The sequence below is a fragment of the Helianthus annuus genome, chromosome 6 (genome assembly GCF_002127325.2).
Source record: "Helianthus annuus cultivar XRQ/B chromosome 6, HanXRQr2.0-SUNRISE, whole genome shotgun sequence".
Lineage (NCBI taxonomy): Eukaryota > Viridiplantae > Streptophyta > Magnoliopsida > Asterales > Asteraceae > Helianthus > Helianthus annuus.
This window is the reverse complement of record NC_035438.2, coordinates 84,461,333-84,473,290: the sequence shown is the minus strand read 5'-3', so window position 1 is coordinate 84,473,290 and position 11,958 is coordinate 84,461,333. Positions and strand designations below refer to the sequence as shown.

Below are 11,958 nucleotides of genomic sequence, written 5' to 3'. Positions count from 1 at the left end.
ACCAATATTTATCTTTCCATACTCGTAAAAATACTCCAACAGATCTTTGAAATCCTTCTCAGAAAGATACCAAAAAGTTTTGATAAATTTCATGTTAAAGCCATCCGGCCCCGGCGCCTTGTTGCTATCGCATTCGAAAACCGCAACTTTAATCTCCTCTGTCGAGAACCTGCCCGTCGGACTGTTTTTCTCATCCTCCGACAGTTGGTTAATTCCTTCACATACAAACTCAGGTCTAATAGGAATATCCTCCTTAAACCGATCCCTAAAGAAGCACATAATCTCCTTTTTAATTCTCGAGGGCTTCAAAATCCAAGTACTACAACTAAAGAGACCGGGAATAAAATTTTTTGCTTTCCTATTATTGACCATAGCGTGAAAAAACTTAGTATTCTCATCCCCGTCGATAACCCAATTTATTCTAGCCCTTTGTTTAATGTCCAAGTTTTTTTTGTAAGAAATATCATAAATCACTTTTTTATTGACGGCAAAAATCCATTCTTCTTCTTCTTCCGTCAACTCCCTATCCTCCATGATCTTCTTAATTTCCTCCAAGTCCTGTATAGCTTTATCAGATTCTTCATTCATCCTCTTACAATAATCTTCACTCCAAATTTTAATAGCTTTCCTCAGACCCGAAAATTTATTCAACAACCTAACATCCGGTGTACCTTCATTACCACACTACCACACTGAGAGACCGCCGATTCAACCAAATCCCCGAAACCTGGCTGATCGAACCAAGAGTTAAACACACGAAAAGGTTTTGGCCCAAAGTTCTTATCTGAGATTGTTAAAATGAGCGGGCAATGATCCGAGAACTTAGAAGAGAGGGCCCTCAACGTCGCCACCGGCCACTTATTAAAAAACTCCGGACAAACAAGAATCCTATCAGTTTTGCTTAGCTTTTTGCCATGCTCTCTTATACACGTAAACCTTTTCCCTTTCATTTCATACTCGAGCAAACCGGCCTGATTAATAAACTCATTAAAATTTTTTGCACATCCAACTTTGAATTTAGAGTTTTTCCTTTCCGAAGGGTCCCTGACCGCGTTAAAATCACCTAGGATAATCCATTTGCCAGAAACTCCGACCGACAGGGCCAGAATCTCATCCCAAAGAGCTTTTTTAGCAACCACACTTTGAGGTGCATACACGTTAACGATGTTCAAGGACTCATTGCTACCTTTTAAAAGGCCACCTAAATAAAGGAAGTTCAAATTTTTAATAACAGCAGAGGCCTGAAAAATACCGTCATCCCAAATACATAGAAGACCACCGGACTGTCCCACCGAACCAACGAACTCCGAACAATAGGAAGTATTCCCCCAGAGGTTATCGATTTTAAAACCCGTAAAATCTTCGAGTTTAGTTTCTTGTACAGCCAGAAAATCAATTTTATGAACCATTTTAATACTTTTAATCCACCCTTCTTTAACAGAGCCCCCAATACCTCTAACATTAATCGAGAGGAAATTCATAATTCAACAACATTGTTACCTTCTTTGAGAATCGTCTGCTTAACAAGCGAATCATGACCTCCCAATTTTACACCCACCGCTGCCCCTAGGATAACTGTAGAGGCAAATTCCTGCTGCAAATAATCCGAATCCGCACCTAATTTCCTTACGGCTTCCAAAGTATCTTCAATCACCAGTTCCTCCGGTTCCTTACTATCCTGTCGCGAAGAGCCTTTATCCCCACAAGGGACCTCCTGTTGTTGGGGAAACATGCCCACATCACTCCCCGAGATCTCACCTGTGTTATCCACCTGATGTTTATTAAGACTACCAGCAGGAAAAGGCCCAATATACCACGAGTCATTACAGGGCTTCTCTAATTCGGCTCTGGGCCTTTTTTTGGGTCTGTCATCAATCTTTGGGCTAACAGGATTGGGCCTAGGGAGATGCTTGTCTTTTAGTAAATTAAACGGCTTCTTCTTAATTCTCCCTACTTTCTCAAAACTTCCAAAAATTAAATTCTGTTGGCCGCCGACCTTGGAACATTCCTCATGCAGGTTGTATTTCTCAACACCATTAACTACCCACTGAACCTCCTCATTTTCCCCATGCACATGAGACTTTTCCTCTTCTTCCCGCCGATCCTCGTCGTCATCATCACCGGAAGAGGATTCCGGCCATTCATCATTGACAAGGAAATCCGATATCCATTCTCTCTCCTCTTCCCGAACCCAAACTTTAAACCTTTTTTTTCTCCAGATAAGAGTGACCGAATCAGAGATGGGAAATCCGACATCGACCAAAACACCCACTCTATTCAGAGAAAGGATACATTTTTCTTGTATTATATCGGCACTCTACAATTAATAATTTAATAAGCTAAGCATACGAAGTGAAGAATTTATATGAAAAAAAATAACTACGTAATTTCCAAACTTTAAATAACAAGTGAAATCAAAATTTGTTGGTTTATTTACACATAACTATGTGTGTGTGATAAATGTAGAGTACAGCAGAATAGGAAGGGTTGGAATATTGTTTTCGTACCCAAGCAACACATATTTCAATAATAATAATTCGTATTGATAAATACTAAATTTTGCATGTTAATTTACATAAAAACAATGACACTTGATTATAAGTTTATTCTTTCTTAAAACTAACTCAAGTTTTTTTTTTTTTTTTTTTGAACGGCTGATTTTATTTAAAAAAAAAAAAGAAAACGAGCTAGCAAGAAGCTAGACAAAGAATGAAGTTTACAAGAAATTGAAGCTACACCAATCTGACCAATCTAACAAATGCATTTTTGCTCTATGTTTTACCCAAAGGAAACTTGTTGATTTGATTTCTGCCAAGAGTCTTGAGATGTCCACTCGAGTGCCGGAGAAGATGAAATCGTTGCGTAATTTCCATAGGCTCCAACAAGAGATAAGGACGATAGCTTGAACAAGTTTCTTCATTGTTTCTGAGGCTGTGATATTCTCATGTACACGAAGGAGATCCTCAATGGTGAAGGTATAAATAGGAGGAATGTTCACCCAGCTTGAAACCATCTCCACACTATGGAACTCACAACACATTCCGCAAAGAGATGAGAAGCAGATTCATACTTATCACCACAGATCGGGCAACAGATGGATTCCATGCTGATGTTACGGTGTGCTAATGCGACCCTAGTGGGTAGACGATCAAGGGCCAAACGCCAGCCGAAAATGTTTACTTTGCGTGGAACCCAATTGTTCCATGTGAAGCAAATATCTTCGATAGGAAGGGAGGAGCGATGGAGAAGTTTTTTCACTGATTTTACTGAGAACGTACCTGTCGGATCTGGAACCCACGACCAGGTATCTCCGAATTGAGAAAGGGAAGCAAGTGAAACAATATTGGTTAGATCGTCAAGCTCTGCTCGTTCTGCTGCGTCTTCTGGAACCCTGCGCCAGCACCAAGTCATGTTATTTATCGTATCATGATCGGATCGCTGAATCCTATCCTGTACGCTGCAAGCTTTAAATTTCTCCAGTGCATACAAAGCTGGAAAGCGGGTCTTGAATGGTGTATCCGAGGCCCAGCAATCAATCCAGAATTGGACCTCCACTCCAAGCCCAACTTTGCATTTGAAGAGATTGTTGAGATTAATGTCCTTATCTCGAAGAGTAGCTTCCTTCTTTATTAGATTGTTCCAGACACCCGATAATCCTTTTTTGGATGGTAGGAAGTTGCCACACTTCTGATTAAAATGGATGCTTTTAATAATTGATCTCCATAATTTGTTAGGTTTGGTCTTGTATCTTCATGCCCACATCGACAATAGACTAATATTCATATTATGAAGCGAATCCAGGCCAAGCCCCCCACTTTTGATTGGTTTTGTTACCCGATCCCATCGAACCCAATGCATTCTGCTCCTAGTTTCAGTGTCACCCCATAAGAAATCTCTTCTTAACTTTTCTAGTTTGTTTAACACATTAACAGGAGCTTGATAGAGTGAGAAATAATAGAGGGGCAATGAGTCCAGCACAGATTTTATGAAACTAACTCAAGTTAATCAGAAGGATTAACTGTTGTTTTTATTCTTGATGAAGACATATATTTAGAAACTCGTATATTATATTGGGTTGAGTTATGTAAATATAAACACTAGTTAATTAGCGGAAGAATATAGGAGATAGCTGAGAAATGATATTAGATGAATAAAATAATTATAAAGTAAACATTAATAAAGAAAATAATAAATAGTTGAGAAACAATAAGAGGAAAAATATTCATTCAGTTACTTATTTATTAGGTATAGCCTAGACTTACATAAAAAAAACACGTGGGAAAATATTCAAACAGTTACAAAATCTTGGGCATATAGAATTGTGACTCATGGCGTAAACAATTACTTATTTATTTGGTATAGTTCAGTTAAAAATATAAGTAAAAATTTATATTACTCTGATTATAATTAGGATTATTGTTAGCATCCGTTTATTATGTTGCCATAGTTATCGGATCACCTTGTATTATAAATTGAGGAGAAATACAATGACAAGATCATTCAGTAAAATTATATCTCCTATATGGTATCAAACCTCTCTTGATCCTTCCCTCCTCCCTCTCCGTTGTGCCTTCTGCCGCCCTAGCCGACCATTTCTCCTCAATCTTCCCGTCATGGATAACAAACTCCATTCAGCTATGATAGTAAATAACATCAGAAATCATTTTCCCCTCACCCTTGAACTGGAAACCTCTCATTATACATCTTGGGCAGCCCTATTCGAGGTGCAATGCAGGGCATACCATGTGTTTGACCACCTAAAACCCATACCTACTCCAACCCCCGCGGCGTCCTCTACCGACGCAGACAAGGTTGTTGTCGCCCCTACTGAATCTGAAACCCTGTGGAAGAGATCGGATGTCTAGTACTAGAATGGATCTATGGCACCATCTCCACCGATCTCCACCACCCCATCCTATCACCTGGTCAAACTGCACACGACGCATGGACTACCTTAGCAAATCTGTTTAGAGATAACAAGAGTGCTCGTCAAGTTCAACTGCAACAATAATTCTCCAATATTCATATTGAATCTTTTTCTTCTATGGCGGCATGTTGTCAGAAACTTAAGCTTTTGGCGGACCAAGTAAATAGCGTTGACCCCGAGTCGATAATCAACGCTTTGTTACCCAACTCTTGAGTGGCTTAACAGACCAATATGAGAGAATCTCCACAATACTTCAACATCGGGAACCACTACCCGACTTTAACGGGTGCCGGTCTCGGCCTGTCACACCCCAACCGATGGCGGAAACATCGGAGTGAGACAAAAACAAGATTGCTCATTGCAACATAACACTAAAAGCGACAATAATTTAGATAAACGGATTTCATTGCATTGATACAAATTGTCACATTACATCATACGAAACAAAGTACCACATTGGTTCAAATACAACAAAACAAGTTACAATACAACATAGTTTAAAATTTGATACAACATCATAACATAACGAGTTCTAAGTGTGTATCTAAAACCTCTTTGCTACGCCCATTTTAATATCATCATCATCCTGCAATATGTTAAAAATACATGGTTCAATACAAACGTATTGGCAAGTATACAAGTTTCGATACATAGCATAGTATAAAAAGTTTAGCGAATCCACATAGCAAACTAGTTATCAAGATTAACATTAAAATTGGCATGTGAATGTTCGAGTCAACCCTCTGATTACCGCAATAATAAGCATATAACATGACCACAAGTTTACGGGTGGTGCGTTACTCCTATAGCGCTATACATGTTAACGGGAAGCTTGTACGAAGTAAATGACAAGTTATCACACAAAAGAATCATCCAGATTAACGAATCAAGTATAACATATGCATGTATTGGATTGTTTGTGCATTTTGTATAAAAGTTTAAGTGTAACTGTGTAGGTTATTAGGTAAACATATTGCACCCAAAGGGTAAAACGGAAAATGGGTGTTCGAGTATACTCACAATTTTGCTAAATATTCTTTAGAAATCCCGCGAGCGTAGTGTTGTTTGATGTAGTACAGGAACGCCAAGGTTATTCTTCCCGGCGAGCAAAGGGATGGTGGTAATAGTACAGGAACACCAAGGTTACCCTACAGGACAAACGAAGGCGTGAGTTGGAGTTGGAGTTGGAATTGGGGGATTATGAAACAAAATCAAAGTACTTAGTATAATACGAAAGTATACGTAAATAGAAAATATATTATGTCCGTGCACTTGTCTCGACACTGAGTTTTTGTGATTTTATGGGTCCTAGTTTGCTCGACAGAATCAATGACAAGGAACGCGGAAAGACAGAATAACGAAAACCGAAATACGAACTGTTTGGACGAGTGACAGATGGGACGATGGGCCATTCGCGCGAATGGAATCACCCTGTCGTGCGAAAGGGACTGTTTAGCCCAGTTGTTAAACCGGCTACCAGCAGACTTGTTCTCTCTTTAGCTCTCTCTCAGTCCTTGTCAATACATCAGCTAGATGTAACCAATGCCTTTCTCCATGGCAATTTGACAGAGACAGTATACATGTATTAATCCATGGGATTTTGAAATCCCAACTATCCAGATCACGTCTACCGTCTGAAAAAGTCCCTTTATGGACTTAAGCAGGTGCCACGAGCGTGATACTAACGTTTTACAGACTTTGTGTTGCTGCAGGGGTTCACACATAGTAAATATGATACATCATTGTTTATTTATCGTCATGGACATCATAAGGCTTACCTACTTATTTATGTTGACGATATCATCATGACCACATCCCATGATACTCTACGACAACATCTCATGACTGCCTTCGGTGGAGAAATTGCAATGAAAGATTTGGGTACTTTGTCTTATTTTTTAGAGATTTATGTCACTCGTACTGGGGATCACATGTTCTTGCCTCTACATGCCTATGCTAGAGATGTTATTCATCATGCTGCCATGGTTTCTTGCAAACTAGTTGCCACCCCAATTGACACCAATTCTAAATTGGGTGACACCACTGCTCCTCTCTTTGGTGACCCAACTACTTACCGTAGTCTGGTGGGTGCTCTTAAGTACCTTACTTTCACCCATCCTGACATTTCCTATGTCATACAGCAAATCTACATGCATATGCACTCTCCTACTGAAGCTAACTGGAATGCACAAAAGCGAATCATCAGATATCTACGGGGCACCAACGAATATGGCCTTCACTTTCCTCCTGCTCAGACTTTGTCCTTACTATCCTACACTGATGCAGACTGGGCTGGTTTCCCGGACACTCATCGCTCGACTTCTGGCTACTGTGTTTATCATGGTGATAACGTTCTCTTTTGGTCTTCTAAACGTCAACCAACCGTATCTCGCTCCAGTGCAGAGGAAGAATACAGAGGGTTAGCAAACGTTGTTGTAGAAATATGTTGGCTTCAAAATCTTCTACTCGAACTGCAACGACCTCTTTCTCATGCAACCTTGGTGTATTATGACAATGTAAGTGCCATCTACCTGTCTGGTAATCCAGTGCAACACCAGCTCACCAAGCACATCAAGTTAGACATTCATTTTGTACGAGAGCAGGTATAATGGGGGTGTGTTCGTATCCTGCATGTCCCTTCTCGTTACCAAGTTGTCAACATCTTCACCAAAGGCCTCCCTCGAGTTCTATTTGATGACAACATCCGACCTCCTACTGTCTCGACTACGGGGTGTAATAGTGTATATATTTATATAACTGGTAATTAGGATTATTGTTAGAATTAGATTATTTTGTTGCCATAGTTATCAGATCACCTTGTATTAATAAATTGAGGAGAAATACAATGACAAGATCATTCAGTAAAATTATCTCTCCTATAATAATATAACAACATAAATATATTTATTTGCATTAAATTTAACGTTAGGGTGGCTTTCAACTAACATGCCTTCTCATTTTAGACTACTTTATTTAATTAACAAACATGTATAAACTAGGCATGAAACCCTTACTTTGGTGATAACTCTTAATCCGCATTTATTGACTTTACGAAATTGTACCATCAAGATAGGAGTGATTTCCTTGAAATTTTGCGATTCTCATTCTAGTGGACCCTTACCAACGAGTCGGATTTAGTACCTTAACTTGTTTGGTAAGCACCAACCACATTTAGGGAGCGACATTATCAAGCTAGGAGTGATATCCACATTAGGGGTGGCAATACTAACACGAACATGATAACACGGCACGAAGTTATCATCTTTCGTGTTTGACCTTAACAGATTTCATGTCTAAAACAAGTCAACACGATAAGACCTTAACAGGTTTCGTGTCTAAACAGGTTAAAACATGTTAACCTTTTAAGACCCGTTCATGTTAATAATTAAAAATTAAAAAATATTATATGTGGGTGTGGACATGGGGCCATCAGTCGTGGGACCTGGGATGAATTATACACAAACACACACGGTTCTTTTTCCACAATCCAAACCATAATTTTTAAATCTCTCTCACAAAGACCACCATTCCTAATTTAGTTCACATCTTCCCCAATTGGGTCGTGTTCGTGTCTTAAACAGGTCGTGTTTGTGTCTTAACAAGTCGTGTTCGTGTCATAAATAGGTCGTATGATACGTTGGTAGTTTTTTCATGTCTTAAGAGGTCGTTTCGTGTAACCTGTTTAATAACAGGTTCGTGTTTCATGTTTCAAAAATCTGACACCATAAGATTTCGTGTTGTGTTCGTGTTTATGTGTTTTGGGTTCGTGTCTTATCGTGTTCGTGTCTTAACAGATCGGGTTGACCCGTTATGCCAGCCCTAATCCACATCTTGATAAACAGTCCCACTCCTCGATTTTTAATCCCGTCTAAGTCTTGAACTTTCGATTGACTAGGGGCATGTAGTGACCGGAAGGGTGAATACCGTTAACTGAAATTTGGCAAGAGTATTCTACCTATTAGGCCAAAGCATGTTTCCCGAACTCAAAAGAATTTTTTATTACTTTGGAATAATCTTAGGTTCGTTCCGAGACACTCCAAGATTTTCCAATGAACCTCTTTTATGTTATATCAATATTTGATGCATTTTACACATGATACCTCCATCATTTCAAAGTCGAAATCCCAAATCGCGCTATGCTCGCAATCTAAAACAATAATTGTATTCAAGAAAAAACGAAATTTACGACTCTTTCACTATTGTGTTGTTATATTCAAGTAGACTCATGTAATGCTTATATGAACTATGTGAAACTTACATGCTACGTGACATACTATCATGCTAAATCATGCAAAAAAAATGAACACCTTATGATCAAGCCTTATCCTCAATCTCTACTCGATTTTGTAGATGTCTTCCAAGAAACTCTCAAATTCTAAGCAAAACTTGCAAGTTAGCCGAAACAAGGAAATTGATGACGATATGACAAGAAATCTAGTTAGGATGGAGGAGAAACTCACTCGAAGTTTATTTATGAATTTGTGTACTTGTTATGTTTTTAATTTGCAATATGTTGTACTTTTCCTTTCAAACATTGTACCTTGAAATTTAGAAATGAAATGAAGATGGTAATTCTTAAATTATTGTCACTTTAGTCATGTTATGATGTTTTGAGCAATTTCCTTAGTCTCAATCCGACGTTTCCGCCATTGGTTGAGGTGTGACAGGAGGTGGGTGGTTTTACTAGTGATAAGAGAGAGAATGAGAGAATATGAGTAATGTGAATAAGATTTTGTGTTTAAATTGTTAAACATAATAATTTATCAAATTTGTTAAAAGATGTTTTGAAATCTGTGTTGGAATTGGGTATATGTAAAGTAAATGCACCTGGATTTAGTTGAAGCATTGTCTATTTGTACATTATGCATCATCTAAGTTGAAGGCTGTCAAATCCAGAGGCCATTCCATCTAAGTCATTACTGTAGTTGATTTACAGTCATTTGTTGAACATACACACAATATACCAGAGAAGGAGACAAAATATATCCATTGAAATGCAAAATGATTTTAAAATAGAAGAGTTTTAAATATATCATCACGACATTTCAAATTTTATCTATGTTTCATAAAATGTTTATTCAAAACGTGGGTGGCCTAGATTGACTTAGTTATTAGTTTCTGTATTTTATGCTTCCCTACGTAACGCGGGGGCTTAATATTGATTATATATAAAAAGAGCAAAGAACAAAGAAAAAGAGAAAAAAAAACTTGGGGCAAATTACACTTTTCATCATTTATGTTTGTATCCGATTTCAATGGATGTCCTTTGTCACACCCTCAAATTACCACCTAGGGTGTGTCCCTGTTAGGCGTGTGACGACTAGCAATGAGCCACCAATTACATTGAATCACGAATTTAAAATAAAATTCCAATGTTTAATAATATTGAAATCCCAAACATAAGTTATCCAAAACCATAAGTTCAGCGGAAGCGTAAATAATTCATAAAGTAAATACTAAACGATCATAATAAATAAGTGTTTGATAAATAAGTCCTCAGCATGACCATGACCACTCCTGCTCTCCAGCCAACAAGCTCCTGTTCCAATCACCTAATGACCTGCGAGCATGTAACAAGTGTATCAGACAAAGCTGGCGAGTTCACAGTTTTAGAAAACGTTTGTTACCAGTTGTATGTAAAGCAATTCAATAACCAATGCAAGTAATATTGTTAATATCTCAATTCCGAACAAGACGGCTCCTGAAATACATGACTGCCCTTCCCACGTACTCCTATCTAGTATTGGGCCACGACTGGGTCATTAGTTCACATCCGTCCTCTCTAGGAGCGGTGTGAGGGTGCCAAACCTAAGTAGCGCTACCAACTAATACCCGTTACCCTCCAGGTAACATAATAAGGGACTTACAAAAATGATAGGTGAGAATATTAACCAATATACCCGTTTTTACCCAAAAGACTTATCCCTCAACGGGATACCCACTGACTGTCCCCAACCACTGGGACGCATGCTCGAATGTAGTGAACTCACCTTTGGTTTGCTCGGTAGGATTTGCTACTTGTTATTCAGTAAATCAACACGTCCTATAAGGTTACCAGTTATGGTCAGTTTACATGTACATAGCGTACAACAATTTAACGTATGCAAGGTTCACATCAAGCATATTCTTAGCTCATAAAACGCACACATGTGACCCTGGTCATGACAATTTATTCATCTATGTGGGGTATCACCCAACTTGCTTAACATGTGACTACTTGACAGGTCAAATACATACATACGTAACCTGTTTGTACACCCCTCGAACCCAACGTTACACACATAAATAATTCAAGATAATACATGTAAGAACACAATTACTAACAAATCTAAAGCATGTATTGCCCAGCCGATTCATACCCTATGCGGCCACCCCTTTGGCAGTTTGCTCGGCCCAGTATTGTTGGCCCAGCAAACTTGTTTTACTTGTTTGAAAGTTATCCTGCCCAATATTCTTATAAGTGTTCATGACATCCAAAAAGGTCCCAGCCCCATTGCACATATAACATCGGTCACACATCTGACCCAGATTCTAATATGAGTCCCATTAAGGTTTTATGTTACTAGTTCATTATTCAGCCCAAGACTTACACATGCTACATGTAATCGGTCCATGTACAGTTATTCTTTGTCAAATTCAGCATTCAAACCCAGTAGGTACTTCAACCCATTTGACCAAGATTATTCCATGAGGATCAATATAAACATATTCACACTGAATCATAACATGATCATTATTATTTATTAACATACTCTAGTCATTATATCCGTTAGTCACACTTGGGTACAAACAGAAACATCAAATAAAGTGGGCCGAACAACCCAGTTATCCGGCTGCCACTATTGGGCCAACTTAATCATCATATGTAGGTTAACATTGTAAGTGAGTGGCCTAATATATTAGTAACATTCTGTGCACGGCCCACTATACAAATAATCAAATTGTGGTTTTTCAATTTATCGAGACAGCAGGTTGTTAACTATTTTTTTTTCCTTTTATCACAATCATCATCATCATGAGGTCATGCATAT

At 38.5% G+C, this 11,958-nt stretch overlaps 2 protein-coding genes across 2 annotated transcripts; one reads left to right on the top strand and one right to left on the bottom strand.

Moving 5' to 3' along the window:
• Nucleotides 1–647: 647 nt before the first annotated feature.
• Nucleotides 648–1,481, bottom strand: LOC110932535. Its single transcript, XM_022175861.1, has one exon. The coding sequence runs from the start codon at nt 1,479–1,481 to the stop codon at nt 648–650; it is 834 nt and encodes a 277-aa protein (XP_022031553.1).
• Nucleotides 1,482–6,732: 5,251 nt separating this feature from the next.
• On the top strand, nt 6,733–7,536 carry LOC110932533 (uncharacterized mitochondrial protein AtMg00810-like). Its single transcript, XM_022175860.1, has one exon. The coding sequence runs from the start codon at nt 6,733–6,735 to the stop codon at nt 7,534–7,536; it is 804 nt and encodes a 267-aa protein (XP_022031552.1).
• The last annotated feature ends 4,422 nt before the right edge of the window (nt 7,537–11,958 follow it).